The sequence below is a fragment of the Lonchura striata genome, chromosome 12, assembly GCF_050655825.1.
Source record: "Lonchura striata isolate lonStrDom1 chromosome 12, ASM5065582v1, whole genome shotgun sequence".
NCBI classification, from domain to species: Eukaryota; Metazoa; Chordata; class Aves; order Passeriformes; family Estrildidae; genus Lonchura; species Lonchura striata.
Genome location: NC_140714.1, coordinates 11,387,751 through 11,404,447, shown reverse-complemented (window position 1 = coordinate 11,404,447; position 16,697 = coordinate 11,387,751). Strand labels below are relative to the sequence as shown.

Sequence of the window (16,697 nt, the reverse complement as noted above, 5' to 3'; positions counted from 1 at the left end):
TACTGAAATAAAAGTTTAATTGAAGAGTGCCAGATGAGTTTCACATACATAGTCAAATATTACTAATGAAAGATTGCAAATATCTCCCTTCTTCCCTTGAAATATTCCAAATAGACTGTCTTTCAGAGAGTGAAATCCAGTAGATTAGCCCAGGCTTTAAACCACAATAACTGTAAGGAACAGACCACAGAGCAGAGACCAAAGATCAAAAAAATCCCTTTAAAACAATCTTCCTTAAAGCAAAAAACAGAAACAAAAACAAAAAACCCAAAAGATGAAAAAAGCAAAATCAGTAGGTGCAGTTGCAGAATTTGGAGTTTTACAAGGAAACCCTTAATAGATGCTCAAGAGCATTGCTTCCAGCTGCCTTAAGAGCCTTGTTGAGAAATTAAAACAAAATTACCTTTATTTCACAGTAACAAAAAAACTGAAAGAGTTTTTAGTATTGAATGGTTATTGATTAGAAGAACTTTCTAATGATTTTGTTTAAAAACATATTAAAGCAGAGTTTGCTTCCTTGATCTAACACCTACAACTGCACTTGATGGCCACAGGGGTTGAGATTTTAGGAACTGGTCACTGATTTGTACTGCTGAAGTTCATGGCTGTCACAACTCTGTTCTAGGCAGATGATAACCTATATGAGTAATGGAAAGAAAAAATGGATGGATGAATAATACAGAAATTATGCAAACACAAGAGTACACCTTTAGGCTGTGACACACATTCTGCTTGGGAAATGCAAAGGGAAACAAGCAATTAGCTGTAAGGCTCATGGATTTACTCCTTCTCTATGTGTTTTCCTTCATTTCTTCTCCTCCAATCCCTTATTGTCTGAGTAATCCTTAGTGTACTACAAGAGTTATTAGGGAAAATTAGTGATCTTCTTTCTAACAGTTTTTACATGACAGCTTAATATTACCACTGTATATTTATAGAATAATTAATGAATAACAAAAGTTGAAATTGAGAAAGGGCTTTTGGATCACCCTCTCCATGTCTCTCTGCCATAAGCAGAGAACTGCAGTCAAAAAAAACATCCAAAAAAGCTGGCATTTTTGCAGCCTAAAACATGATTAAAAGAGAAAACTGAGATGCTCTAAAATACAAATCCTGGAAGTAACTATGGGTAAACTACCTGATGGATTCCCTCATTTCTTTGCCCCCTTTTTTTTTTTTTTTTTTTTTTTCCACTTCTGTTGCTGCTTTTATAGTTATCAAAAGCCACTTCTTGCTGGCAATGATTATTCTCATTCAATATCATAGTTTAGCCTCATGTTTGCCTCTGACATGCATTGCAGCATGCTGCCATTTACAGCTGTGGCCAAGAGCACACTGAGATTTCCAGGTCTCGTCTGCACTCCCAGGCAGTGACAGAGAACTGATGAATAGTTATTGGTAATTCAAATGGGATAGCAATTTTCACTCTAACCTACTGTCTTCAAGCCCTACAAAGACTAACACTGCCTTCAGAAGCACTGTTTGAATTGTTCCTCTTCCCTGTGATTATAGCCAATTCTGTTGGTAGAGAATTAGCCTTATTAGCCTCCATTAAAGCTATTATATAAACATTTATTGTTTAGCACATCTCTCCTTTCCCTGTAGCTGCAATGTTGATATGCAGATAATACTGGTCTCATTTATTACTTTTTAGTTTGCAAACCCTTATTCATCTCTCAAGGAAACTGAACTCTAAGATCCTGGTCATACTAGACTTTGTAATAAATGGGATCTGTGTGAAAATTTAAGATTCTCCTTGTCTTTGGTAGAGACTGCCTACCAACCCTACTGAAAGACTCATTTGTGGTTTGCTGCCAAAGGATCAGTTTTCTAATCTAGACAGGTTCAGGTCTATTAACAAAGACAGGATGTCTTGACTTTTATGTCGGTGCTTTAGATAGTGTTTGCAGGAGCTGATGTTCTTGGCTAATGGACCTTGGCTAATGGGATTTTGTTTAAAACAAAGGCTTTTCTATGTTTTACCTTTGCATCAGTCAATTACAGTCTGGCACTTTTTTCATCAGCTGACTTACTCTATTTCTTAGCTTCCTGGGTAGCTTAGTAGAGCCAAGTGGGATGAGCAGCAAAGGAGGGATTTCCCTGGCTAGAGCTTTCTGTCATGTGTCTGCTGTGAGCCGAGCCCTGGGCTGCCACTGTGCCTGTGGGGAAGAGTCCCAGTAGCCCAGGCTTCATCCAGCACTGGAGCTTGCACAGCCAGACTGAGGATGTAGAACCACACACAAAGGCTGGGAAACCTTGGCTTTCAAGCAGAGAAGTCCAGAGCACCAGTACTATCAAATCAAGCATCATCAGAGAAGGACAGCTCAAAGGCAATTATGTCCTTAAGCACGTGTTGCCTTTTCCTCTCAGTGGGACTCAGCTGTGATCCAGAGGCAATGCAGTGTTTGTCTCCCCAAATTCTTCAGTGTCTGCACAATCTGGAAGCACTGAGAGTCACTGAACTTCTATTGATTCACTAAATCTGGAGGAGGAGGGATAAGATCCCGTGGGTTCAGCCGAGCAACGAGGCACACGTCGTAACTGTCGTGCATGAGGACATTGGTGGCCACCACGTTCCACTGGTTCTCCCACGTGTCCAGCTCCAGGATCTCTTTGGTGATCACTTCATGGCGAGCTGAAAAACAAAGGCAATAGCAGCAGGCATCAGGGGGCAAGTCAAACAGGATCTAAGAGGTTTGGGCACTTGTCATTATGAACTTTCTGAAAGGGGAAATAAAAAAGTAATTTCTGTGGTTAACCCTGTCAACATAAAGCAAATTAAATAGTGCAGATGGAAATCTCCATTGCATTCAGTCCTCACACTCTGGGTGCCAGGTGCAGCTGCAGAGACAAAAGCATCAAGTGCTCCATCTTTGTAGAAGTATGCAGGTGGCATTTTATCCTGCAATCAATTGTCAGATGCTCATCTTTTAGAGACAGAATACTGCCTCTTGTTCACAAGCATGCCTGCATGCAGTGTGTTCTTTTCTTTGCCCTGACCAAGACACAATTCTCAGGCTGCAGGAAGCACTCCAATACTATGGCTTTTCTTGGGTGCACAGTCTAGACATCCTGTGATTTAGGGAGAAATAAAGACAGAAAAAGCCCCCAAGGCTCTAGACGTACTTTAGATGGTCTGAAATGCTGAGGAATTTGTCATGGACAGGCAGGTTAGAAGAATGCCATTAAATCACAGCCAATCTCCAGACAAGAAGCGTTTTACAAAGACAAACAAAACATGAAAGAGTCACCATGAGCAGAGAACCAGCAGTGCTATATTAAAATTCTTACAAGGCCACAAACCCTTCCTTGGCTATCAACAGCCCTGAGCTCTGCAACAATTATTACTCAAAGCCAATCTTTCCTAAAAATAAAACCAACTTTCATTTCTACTCACTTTTTTCTTTTCACCTTAAAGTTGCTTTCTCACAGAAGTAACTTCAGCCTAAATTTTCCTTACTTTGAGCTGAGGACATGAACGTGCTTTGCTGTCAGATGAGCCTTGGGAGAGATGTATTAAAAACCAGACTTCCAAAAACAGTCACTTCACAGGTTCTGGGTTAAGAACCATCATAGCAAGGTACATTGACTACTCAATGCTGTTTCACTGAGTCTTAAGACACTGGTGACAGAAAAAAATTTACAGGCTCAAGAGTGAGATTCCCATTCAGCTATTCCTTATGGGAATTTTTTTATACTACCAAACCCCCAGCAACAGCCCTATCTCACATCTGTCAAGTGCACCTCATGGTTTGGGCACTGCCCTTATGTCTAACTGACACTAAAGGATTGAAGAAGGCAAAAGAATGAAAGTAGAAAAGCACCCAGAGACACAGATTGTTTCTCATGTTGGAAACAGACCACATATTTCTCCAGTGGACAACAACTCTGGGGGTTTAGTACCCTCAAGACAGTGATGTTATGGTTTGATATTGGGATTGGTGTTGATGTTATAATGATGTAGTGTGGTATAGTAAAACTGCAGTGACCCCAGATGCAGGGAAGAAATGATGATGATGACTGGCTTCACATCAGAAGTCTGAAGGATAGCTTTATTAAAACTATACTATATTACATTAATATACTATTTAAAGAGACGCTATACTATTCTACATACTAACTTCTTATTTACCTAACTCAAACTCGTGACTGCTGAGAGTCCAAGCCACAGCTGGATCCGATTGGCCACTGAACCCAAACAACTTCACCAGAATCCCTCCAGCAATCACTGCAGGTGAACAATCTCCACACCACATTCCACATGGGGAAAACAAAGGAGCAGAGATAAAGATTGTTTTCTCTTCTTCTCTCTGTGCTTCTCCTGAGAGACAGAATTATGTCTCTGTCCAGAGCATGGGAATGTCACAGTGTGGTGGGGATTTAAGGCTCCCCTGCAAGGAGAAGCTTTGGGGTGTGGGGAGGCCAGATGGAAACAAAACTTCTCCTCCCAGGAATGGCTTCCTTGCTGAGTGGGTACAGAACAGTTCTGTTTTCAGCAGGTCCCAAACACACACGAGATCTATGGATGTTGCACAAGCTTTGTGGACATTTCTGCATATTTTTGTCATGCTTATCTAAGGAATCCACTCACCACCCATTCACCATCACCCTCTTTCCTCTGGATAAAAGAGGGCAGCACAGCTTTTCTGCCACAGCTTCCACAACCTGCTCTCATTTTCCCCCTGTTGTGTCACAATTTATTGTGGTATAATGTTTGTTGGTCCAAAGCCAGACCTCTGGGACTCTCATAGATCTCCACAAACCTACTCTCCAGGAGCTTTGAGTAAGATTTCAGGATACAGTCTCATCTGAATAGTCTTTGTTCCATTCCTTTTTCTGAAACAAGTTATAATGGTTTGATTAATGAACCTGGACTTTATAGGAGGATAATGATACATTAGAAGACTGCACCCATTCAAGAGAGAAGACAGCAAACTGCTAAAAAAGCCATTTACATGTGAAGAGAGAAGACATGACTGAAAAAGAGCAAACAAATAACACATACCACTACCAGCAAACTCCTGCATGACCCTGTAAGAGTGAAGAGGTTTTTCCTGAGGCAAATACAGAAACACAAACAGACCAAAGCTGTGACATAGGAGGCTCCTGTCTCTGTGGTTTTTTATTAGATCATCTCTTTTATGCAATAAATTTTTATGCCTGGATTTTCTTTGGCATGGATGATGACAAAAATGAGACAAATACAAGAAAAATAATCAAATCCTGGAACCAAGACATTCTGTGAGTGATTGCAACATTTCAGAAAAAGAATTCATAATTAAAACATCAAAGGCAGATTCAGCAACCCTTCCTTAAAAGCCTTGTTGTGTTTTTTTCCTGACCTGAGTGACTCTCAGCCTTTATGGCCCTTGTTTCCCTTTTCTGTGGGATATTCTGTCTGGTTTTGTGCCACACTAGAAATTCTGCTTTGCAGCACAAGGAGTGTTAGTTAACTCGACCCTTGGGAGATAAAAAGAGTCAAGGGAAGCAATAATTTCTCTAGTCGTATCTTGTTTAAAGGAAATTAAACAGCACCCTTTAGATGAGAAAGTTCATGTGAGGCAAAGCACTGCTCAAAATAGTCATACTTCAGAAAAAAAATCACACCTTTTCTATTTAAAAGATAAATTAGTTGAAAAACTTCAGTTCTCATGCCTTATTTTTAAATTTTTTTTTTCTCTTAATTTTTCTTGGTAAGAACAACAGAAAAGGTGGTGCTTTTCAAAGAGAATACCACCTTTGATTCCAGGCTGTAATGATGGATTTGGGCTTTAATCTCAATAAACATCTTGAAGGTACAAATAATTCCTGATTCTTCTTCATTGATTTGCCTTATTTAATTGCAATTTTGAAAAGCCAATATCATAGCAGCCTATTTTGCTCACAGGAGACTCTTGTGACACCTACAAAGAAATTGTCTGTATTGCAGAACTTACCTTCTTAAAAAGCCACCCCACACAACTCTCTGTCCTCACAGCATTATTCTGCCTCCATAACCAGACAACCACCCCACCTAATGAAAGGATTCACTAATTTCATTTTTACAAAATGAGGCAGTGGTTTTCTGCATGTTCTTGTTTAACCATGAGAAGTTTTAAAAAACTTTCTTACACTGTGTGTGATTTTCTGCACAGGATTTAAACCACTTTATATTATAATTCTTCCAGTTGTACAAACCTAACCCTGATGCAGATCTTTTTCTAGCAGTAAAACAGTGATTTATTCATACTGAGGAAAAAGAGAGGCTAAACCAGCAAAGGGATCATTAATCCCAGTGTAACTTAATCCCCATCAGAAACTGTGGTGTGTTAAAAACAGTCAGAAATATTTTGGTATAGTTTTGCCTTCTTGATGTACAAGTGCAGACTGAAGGTTAACAGTGAGCTAACAAATCCATTTCTTCCCAGTGACAAGACCTAAATTACACCTGAAAATGTTTAATTTATAAGTGTTAAAATTGTATTTTGTATATGCAAATAGAGTAGTCAAAGCAAAATTAGTCTTATATTAAAACTAACTTTTATATTCTGGTCTGCAAACAAAGCACTTTCCCACAATTTTTCACATTATTTTTTTTCTTTGAATGTGCAGAAATAAAAAGAAGAAAAAGTATTAATTTTCAGTAAGTGATTGCCTCCACTCCATATACACAATCATGTTTTTTCTTGGGAAGGTTTGTGATTCACTCCCCAAATATGGCTAGACTTCATTTTATGCCATAAGTTTTCCCATGCCATTTGAATCAGGATTGAACATAAATCAGGATGAATGATTCTTGGAAAGATGCACAGTATGACTGCAGGCAACATAAATATTTCATCTGTTTTTTCATCTGTTTTTTTTGTTGTTGGATTTTTGTTTTGTTTTTGGGGTGTTTTTTTTTTTTTTTTTGCTTTGTTGGATTTTTGTTTCTTTGTGGGTTTTGATTTCTTTTTAACCACATTCCAATTCTGATTTGGAGGCTGGGAAGGAAGAAACAACTCTCCATAAGAAAATACTATTTATTACCACTTTTGGTCTTTTTTTGACCTTTCTTTCACCTTCTCATTTGTAACTGAAAATTCAGCTACAATTGTTGGGTTGAGTTGGGAGGGCTAAAGGGAGGAAGATGCAGAAGAATTAAGCAATGTGCTTAGCAGGTAGAAAATCCACACTTCATCCAAGACTACTAACCACACAGCTATTACATTTGTAAGCCAAGATAAATAATTTCACTCTGCTGTAGTCTGCTCATTATCCAGAGGATTAAACTTAAAAAAAAATTCATTCCGAATTTCCATTCACTGGAGTGAAGTCTAGAGCAAGGTTGCTGAACTGTGGTTGATATTTCATTGTTTCTTGCAGAAGCCCATTGACAGCAGCTGGGAGGATTGCTCCAGCACAGGAAGGAGGAAGCAGAGTGGTGGAGACAGCAAGAGCAGGTGCTAAGTCACAAATCCTGATGCCTCTGCATCAGTGCAGGGCAGAGATATCCAAAATGTTTGGGGACAAGTTTACCTGCCTTCTAGCAGTGACAGAGCCACACTAACACACTGTTAGATGGCCAGCAGCACCTCAGCAGCTTTATCCAGAGCAGGGTCACCTTGTGTGCTGGGAAAAGCCTCAGTGTCACAGCTGTCCTTGAGCTCTGTGCCCCAGGACATCTTCACACAGGCCACTTGTCTGAGCTCCTCCTGATGTTGGTTCTCAGGTTGATACATTTTGTTCCTTTCCAGTTAGAAGGTTCCTACTATGCTCTGAATTCTTTTGCCATAAAACAATTTATATAAATAAATTTTTAAAATAGACACCAGACTTGTAGCAGTTGAACTGCTGTCTGGTCTAGTAATGGAAAAAAAGCACCTGAATATCACAAGGTGCTCACCAATTCAACAGTAATTTGTAGGAATCCAGGGCTTCCCTCTGGCTGCCCTCAGTCTTAGAGGATGAATTACCAGCTCTGAGTGTTTGATTTAAATAATAATTAAGTGTGGCACAGGTGCAAAAGTAAAATTTTAGGATTCTAGATTAGAGGTTCAAAGGGGACAAGATGGAGGAAATTGGGTGTGTCTTGTCCTTTTTCTCCATCTTCACACCCTCCATGTTTCACTGTGGTGTTGGCATTTTTCTGTTGGTTTAGGCTGGGGACACACTGTCCAACGTAGGTGACAGATACTGGCACGTTATTGTAAATCCAGCCCAGGGAGTTTCTGGTATTTAATGTTTGTAACATGCCACTGAGGGCAGAGCCCCACATGCTGCCCTGCAGGACAGAGCTGGGCAGGGCAGCAGAACATGTTAGAGATAAACAGAATAAACAACCTGGAAACCAGCACAGACCAATTATGGCTTCTGCTTTGGCAGCAGGGCAGAAAGACAAAGACCTTTTACAATCTCGGGATCATCAATACCTCAGATTCCAACAGTCCTTGAAATATTTACTCAGGTGTTTCTTTCACTTGTTTGCCCATTTCTTGATACCAAACAGCCACGCAGAGCTGCCTTGAAGCAGTTCCACCTCCACTGCTGGCTTGTACCTGTTTTTTCATGCCATTATCTGTACCAGAGAATGATTTCAAACATATGGGACTAGCCTCTGCTACTTATCTTCTTCACCACTAATAGCTGCTTTCATAATTACATGAGGCAGAGGTAGGCAACCTGGGAATTCATATTTGTGTTGCAATGGGATAGAAGTGCATTTAGATCATTACTACCAGATGTCCTGGCTCCTCATTTGCAGTAGGAAAATAATAAGTTTGTCAAGTCTGTGGCCTTCCATCCCATTTGTGTGTGTGAGCTGCTTCCACCAGCCTCACCCTTGAGACACAGGCAGCACCCTCCTGAGGTCAGGGACATCCATCATCTGTGCCTGTGGGCAGGAGCAGGCAGGAAATGCTCAGGAGAGGGAGCTTGGCTTGGCTGTTTAACATGCTGGCCAGCCTTCATGAGGTGAAGTACCAGGGCAGTGTAACCCACCAGACACACCCAAAGCTGGGAGGAAGGTTGGGGCTTGAATTTACCACTGTGGCAGCTTGCTGTTTTCCCAGCACCTGCATGGAGTAAGGTAAGATATTCATTCTTATGGATAGGTCCTCTCTCATCCTGATCTGCTGTGCAAATCTTCAGGACCATAGCTTCATAATCCACCCATTCACTCACAAACCACTAGATACCATAATCGATATATATATGTATAAAGAATGGGCTGGTCTACAGAAGGGAACTCCTAATTCAGTTGCTTCAACTGTTATCTTGAGATTGACCCAACTGTTTAAGCTTTTAAAACCTTTCCAGATTTTGCCTGCTCTTCATGGCCAAGGCCTCTTTCAAGCACAATCTTACAAACCGGTGATAGCAGGATCACAGGTTACAGAGGCAGCGAGTCAATGCAGTATGAATTCACATGGGTAAAAACAGTAAATCAGAGTAAGAACCATTTGGCTCAGTTTATCCTGAAATATTGTTTCTAAATGCCTTACAATAGGTTCATATATAATTTCTAGAAGACATAAAAGATGTTTAGACAGTACACGATAGGCTGTTGTTTTGAACACAGTAGATGTCATACATGGCTACAAGCCATGTTTCTAAACAACCTATTGACCTTTCCAGCAATTAATTACAATGCATTAAAATAGCTATTAATCATTAATTAACCCCTTATAAACAATAAATGAGCCTCAGTAAGAATCAGGACTGAATAGTTAATACCACTTCCAGAGAGTGAGAAGGTCAAATTTAGATGTGAAATGAGCAGGTGCTGCTGCCCAGCAATTCCCCTGACCTGATTTGGCCTCATTTATGGCAGCACATTTCCAGCTAATGAGCAACCCTCCCTGGGCAGGCAGCATCTGCAGAGGTCTCTCCCAGTGCCAGCAGCTCATGCTGGTGCTGGGGGAGAATTTGGTGAAAGGTCAAGCTGCATTTTTTGGGGTGGGTGTGATTTGTGAATTGCAGAGCCATTGCAGTGCCTGCAGCCCTGAGCAGAGTCCTATGCTGAGCAAAATACCCTGAATCCCTTCCCTTGGTGGGAATATTTATTCTAATGGCAACAACTGTGGGCAGGAGAACTTTAATTATTCATCTGTGCACACTAAATTTTAACAGAGGGGAACAAACAGTGTTGCAGATAAGCAGCCCGGGGTTTGAACCTTTGCTTTATTTAGCTGGGAACATGGGAAGGTGCTGGAGAACCAGGTTTTGTTCCAATCTCTCAACCCCCAAGCTTCACAAGTGCAGTATTTACTGTGCCAGACTCCTTAATATGTCTATATTTAATTCCAGTAATGTTCCATAACCACTATAATAAAAAACGAGCACTAGAATGATTCTCCATCTAAATCACATAATGGAGGAGACTAAGGGGAGCAACTTTCACAGGAGATTATTCAAAATAAATAACTATTAAATTAGTCCACTATTAGGAGTGGGCAGTGTGGAGATAAAACCTCATTAGCTCATCTGGAATATAGTAATTACTACACAGCTCTGCACTGCTGCAAGCAGAGCTGCTTTTATTCCAATGCAAGGATTAGAGATTATGTAAATGAGGAAGAATAGACTAGAAAACTAATCCATTGTAAATTTTTGCTTTTATTTTTTTTAAGAATCAAAATTAACACAGGTAGTAGGACTCTGTATCACTGTCACCTGTCCTGGGAAACAACTGTAAGCACAAAATAATTTAGATTCTTTAATGTCCATTTCATAGATATTTCTTCCCTTTTCCCTTCCTCTGGCTGTAACATTATTCAAGTGAAAAATTAATTTCTACTTGATATGAGCAAGTAAATAAAACTGGATTAAGCAGCTCTGGTCCCACGTGAAGCTACACACATTACAGAAATTTTCAACATACATGCTAGGGAACCAGTACATTCACCTCCTCTGCTCTAAGCTACACAGGAGGGAGATGGCAAAACTGCCAGTTCAGACACAGACAGTTCCACAGCAAGCCCCATTACCTGATGAAATAAGACCTTTAGGGAATACGAGCTGCTAAGAGCAGTTCTATTAAACATTCAATAACTTGCATTGAGGTGGTTGTACCTGTACTTTGCACATCAGCTGATGTCACATGGATGGCAGTATCACAGTAAAGGTGACAATTAACATCATAGAATAATTTAGGTTGGGAAAGGTCTTTAAGATCACCAAGTTCAACCATTAGCCCAGCACTGCCAAGCCACCACTAACTCATGTCCCTCAGTGCCACAACTACACGGCTTTTGAAAACCTCCCAGGATGGTGATTCCATCACTGGCCTAGGCAGCCCATTCTGGTGCTTTTAGTGAAGAAATTTTCCTTAATATCCAATCTAAACCTTCCCAGGTGCAACTTGAGGCTGCTTCCTCCTGTCCTGCCACTTGTTACACCTGGGAGAAGAGACTGATCCTTTCAGGTGGTGTAGATCCATGAGGTTCCCCCGAGCCTCCTTTTCTCCAGGCTAAACTCCCCCAGCTAGTCCCAAGCAGACCTGTGCTCCAGCCCCTTCCCCAGCTCCCCTGCCCTCCTCTGGACACACTCCAGCACCTCAATGTCTTTGTGCAGTGAGGAGCCCAAAACTGACCCAGGATTTGAGCTGTGGCCTCACCAGTGCCCAGTACAGGGGGACAATCACTGCCCTGGTCCTGCTGGCCACACTATTGCTGACACAGCCAGGATGCTTTGAGTTAAAAAAACCCCAACAGCTCAACTCTGGATTTCAGTTTCTTTCTTTCAAATCTATGAAAAAGCCAGCTGGACCAACATCTATAGCCTGAAACTAAAGCTACAATCCCCAGCCACCAGATACAGGCTACAAGTGACAATGACAGCAGATGACATGATCCCAGCAAGCAGGCAATCACCTTTTCTTTCATTTCTTTCACTAGAAAAGCATTTATAATACTCAGAAGCAGTCAAAAAGAAAGGGAACCCAATCTGACAGGCTTTTATAAGGGCGTAATCCTGCATACCTGAAGAGCTGCTCCCCCCCCTCCATCAGGGAGCCACACTAATGAGGCTGCTTCTGCTGGGCACAGGCTGATGTCAGTAGCTGTCAGCCTGTGCAGCCTGACAGGTTTTTGTTCAATGAAAAGAAAATAAAACATGAACAATAAGAACACTGTACAGTCAGGCTGCAAAGGTTTGGTTTAAAATCCACAGTTAGAGCAGGAAATGTGGCAGTATATTAGCAGAAATCTGGCTGGCACACTGAGCCCTGCTGAATATTCATACTAGGGGCAACGTTTTCACTCTGTGCTGAACTATAAACTAATGGAAAAAAAAATTAAACATGTGTGATTATCTTGATGAATGCTGCAACAATGCTAGAAAATGACAACATTTGTGACACAAGGCTTCATGAGCTGGAGCTGAGACAAGAAGGTTAATGGCTCCTGTTTACCATATAAGTTTCAGTAGAAAATGAGCTAATTTGTATAAACAACTGACCAAAAGCCAAAGTTTTGCAGGTCTTGCTAAGGAAGAAACAGATAAGAAGTGGGTTTTTTGGGTACTTATGACTGTAAAAACACACAACATTAATCAGCTAGTGATAACAATACAGAAGTATCTCAGGTGTTTACATCATCAGACCAGACACCAAGTTCTTGATGTGTTCGCCCTAGGTAAGCCAAATTAAAATCCCTCACATCCTGATTTAAACATGAAGCTTTAAGAGGAGAGCTCCTCTGAATTCTGAATTTCTTTCTGCTCCTTCAGAGCAGATATAAAGCACCAAGGATCTGAATCTCCCTCTGAAGTGTCTGTGGTTCTCCATCTGCTGCAGGGAGCCCAGGGTTACCAAGGTCTCAGTGTAGGCTCTGCAGAGAAGTGTTTTAGCTTCAGCTGAATTAATCCCTTTTCTCTTCCATGGCCAGCTTTGAAGAAGCTTCTAACTTGAGCAAGCCTCAGCAGGAGAAGCCCTACAAGCTTTACCAACATATCTCAACATTGAAAAAATATTCCTTGCAGTTCAGAGGGAGCTTGAACACACTTTGGAGTTCACTCATCTTCTAGAAGGAATCTTATTGCTACAAACAGCTGGCCAAGCCAACTTCCCTCGAGTAGCTGAAGACTTTCTTCCTTTTCTCCTGGGAATGTTGTTAGGGCTGCACCATTTGTCTTCCCTTCAGGCAGACAAGGACTTGTGACAGACAATAAATATGGAATGGGAATCCTGCCATCACAAAACTTCAGTTGCCACATGGGACTCAAAAGACATCAGGTGAGCAGTACTTCTCCTTTCTTCCAAATTTAGGGCCCTTTAAGCAGTTAACAACTGCATTTCAGCTTTGGCTTCAGCATCTCTGGGCTCTAATGATCTGCTTAGGTCTATACACATGCAGGAAGGCATATAGAGCATGACACATACCAGTAAAAAGTTAACATGCAATAATGTCTTTACTAGGCCAACTTCCTGCTGGATTGAGAGTGGGTTTAAACAAATGCAAAGGAAAGTGAAGGCTGAAGAGATTGGGACAGATCTATACTATACAACAGGTTAGTTTCAGCCCCATAGGCTAAGGCTTCAATTGCAGCAGTGATTTTGGCTTATTTTCTTTTTCTTTGCTGTGCTTATTCTTGAATGATCACAGCAGTCCTTTGGCACTCAGCAGGCAGAAAACCCAAAGACTACAGCTGTGCTTCCAGCTTGTTCCAAGAACTCCAACTGGATGGAAATAAATTACAATGTTTTGTAAAATTGGAATATCCTCTTCCGGTCACATCCCTCACAAAAACCAAAGTGACATGCCAAGAAGCCCAAAACCAAACAAACACATTCTAAAATAATACTATCTTCTACTAAAGCAGCAGGAGCACATGCTGTTCTGTACCTTGAGGCTGCTGAGCAGCTATAATTGTGACAGTGCAGAGTCAAGTCACCCTCCCCAAGCTCCCATGTGGCAGTAATAACCTCTCTCACTCCAAAGAGTACATCAGACCAGAGCCCTTGCCAGCACACAGAGAACATGTGGCCAGGGAGAGAGGCAGCCAGGTGACATCTCCATGCTCAGTTAGTGGCCTCTGCCCATCCTTGTCTTGATGATGGTGACTAGAAGCTGTTATTGTTCTGACCACTTAGAAAACCCTTTTCCCGTACTAACTTGAAAGTCACATTAAGGAGCCTGTGTTTAAAGCACAGGTTCCTCTCAACTCCTAAACTATGTGGTTACACTTGATTTGACAGCGAGACTCTTATTTTGGCTGTCTTGTTAATAACTGCCTAACAGCACAACTACACACTACTTCTTTACTGGTGTACAGAATGCACATGTAGGGGGTCAGAATTCAGGTTGCACAGGTAACTGCAAAACTGGTATTTTCTAACTTTGACTTCTTGTTTTCCAAGCTAAATAACACTATTAGTACAGAGGAGTTCTATAGATAATGATACAGATTGCAATAGTAGAGGGAGGAATCAGGACCCCATTGAGCTGGTATTATACAAATATACAGAAGATGGCCTTCTTGAAATCCACAGGAGGACTTTCAGCCTCTCCCAGAACAGCCACTCTTTATACATGACTCAGTGACAGAATGTGGTGGTATTGTACAGGAAGTGTTTTTATGGCTCCGAAGCTACCCTTGTCAGAAAATCTCATATTAATCTGTTAGTCATCTGGAAAAAAAAATTGCTTCATTTTTCAGTGCTAATGATCACAGAGTCATCAAGTTGTTTAGGGTGGAAAAAACCTTTAAGATCATCCAGTCCAACCATTAACCCAGCACTTCCAAGCCCACCACTAAACCATGTACCAAGCTCTTCATCTACACGTCTTTTATATCCCTCCAGGGATGGTGACTCAACCATTTCCCATGATTAGCCTTTTGAAATTTTTACCCACTAATGTTAGGCTCTTTCATAATGTTGCTGAGAAAAACACAACTAGAATGGCACAAGGTTTGCTATGGAAACACAGTGATTTGTCGTAAGCAACATTTGTCTGACATCACAGAACTTCCATCAGAGATGACCTGAGAACATGCCAAACAATTGTTTTTAGGAAGCAGCTTCCTCAGACAGTACCAAATGAAAGAAATCATCATTCAAAAATGACAGCAGCTTTAAGTTTAGAGGTTGTTATACAAGTAAAACTGTAATGAGAAGGACATGCCTCCCAGTGATACCACATGACCATTCCTGGTCAACAGTGAGGCTAACATGACATTAGCAGTGGAAAACTGCTATTGCTATCTGTGTTACTGCTTTCTCCTAGAAAGGGATTTGGAGTGGCAGCTGTATGTAGCAGAATCATTAAAGTGTACTTGTTTTGCAATCCTTTGCATTAATAATGAAAAAAAATAGGTTGTATGCACTGGAGATCTAGATAAAGCTAAGCAAAGTTGGAAGGAAGACTTCAAAGAAGAAAGGTGTCCCTGGGGCTAAGATTATTTAAAATCACCAGATCTGGAACTTTATTCTCTTTGTATCACAGTTCCCTACCAATTGTCCTCATTAAGTACACAAGATTTTCCAACATTGATTACAAAGAGCATGCAAGTAAGTCATCAGAGCGAGATAACATGGCTAAGGACTGATGGACAGGGCTTTAACCTTCAACAAATATGCCCAAGTTCTCTAATGCCCATAAAACACTAAGCTCCTCATTTCTGTGACTCTAAATGTAAATCCAGAATAATTCTTGTTGGGTTGTGTTTTTAGGTTTTCCCCCTTTTATGGCTGTATCTGTACCCCTTTTTTGTAAAACGGTCCTGCCCTCCTCCTCCCTCCACCCACATCACCCATATTCCTGCTGAGTTATCCCCCTGACCCCAACCCCAGGGCCTGTCCATCACTCTGAGGCCCCTCCCTTCCATCTGGAAAGTTCCATCCATGGCCTCAGGTGATAGGCTGGCCTCTGGGGTCCCTGCCTCCCTCCCCTCATCATTGGATCGCCTACCTGCTCGTCACCCCAGTTGTCACAACCCCTGTTACCCCATTAGTTCATTGCTATCCTTCCCCTTGTCTCCATCCCCCCTTCAAAACCCCTTGCACACAGGGGAAGATGCCTGAGGTGAGGTTGGTCCTCCGAGCACACCAATAAACTTGGATATAATATCCCTCCATCAGGACATCTCCTCTCACTCTGTTTCCATCACTTCATATCTCCTTGGGTCTGGTGGCTTCAGATCCACAAGCCGCTGTCCCTGCCACCCATGGCCCCCGCTGCCCACAGTGCCTGCAAGCACTGGGCAAGCCGGACATTGGGACAGGCACCGCGACAAATTCTGCCGAGGTTTTATACTTGGACAGGTTTAGAAACAGATCAGAAACAAAACACAAGTCAAACAGAACCCAATTCATATTGACATTAGGAGCTGGCAGTCCAAAGGGCAGAACCGGCTCTGTGACTCCAGGGCATGCCAGTGCCACATCTGATAGGGCTGACCACTGATCAGGTCAGTCTGTGTCCAGTGAAACTGATTTTAACTCCACAGAGAATGCTGGGCTCATTTTAGTACCTGCTCCGTGAAATCCTCCACAGAGGTACAGCTTCCCTTCCACGCAGCCTGCACTGGTAGAGTTTGTTCGTAAGGAGAGGAGAGGAGAAGGCATAGGGGGTCCATCCCTCCAAAAGTCTCCATCAGGGTTATAGATCTCCACTGCATCAAGACATTTCCGTGTCTGTCCTCTGTCGTAACCAAGGCACCCAATTCCTCCTGCAAAAGACACATAGGTCAAATGTAGCAGTGCTACGTTCTGCTGTAAAATACATTTCTGGCTGCAT

At 41.7% G+C, this 16,697-nt stretch overlaps 2 protein-coding genes across 2 annotated transcripts in view; one reads left to right on the top strand and one right to left on the bottom strand.

Moving 5' to 3' along the window:
* Positions 1-16,697, bottom strand: part of KBTBD12 (kelch repeat and BTB domain containing 12) — a 42,422-nt gene continuing 25,725 nt past the window's right edge. The window contains exons 5-6 of the mRNA XM_021532134.3: positions 16,432-16,629; positions 1-2,635 (exon numbers count right to left, since the gene is read on the bottom strand). Of these exons, the coding sequence (XP_021387809.1) occupies positions 2,466-2,635; positions 16,432-16,629 (368 nt within the window). The 3' untranslated portion in view covers positions 1-2,465. The remainder of the gene's footprint in view (positions 2,636-16,431; positions 16,630-16,697) is intronic.
* The window catches only part of MGLL (monoglyceride lipase), a 104,198-nt gene continuing 103,825 nt past the window's right edge, over positions 16,325-16,697 (top strand). The window contains exon 1 of the mRNA XM_021532144.4: positions 16,325-16,456. The gene's annotated coding sequence lies outside the window, so the exon portion shown is untranslated. The remainder of the gene's footprint in view (positions 16,457-16,697) is intronic.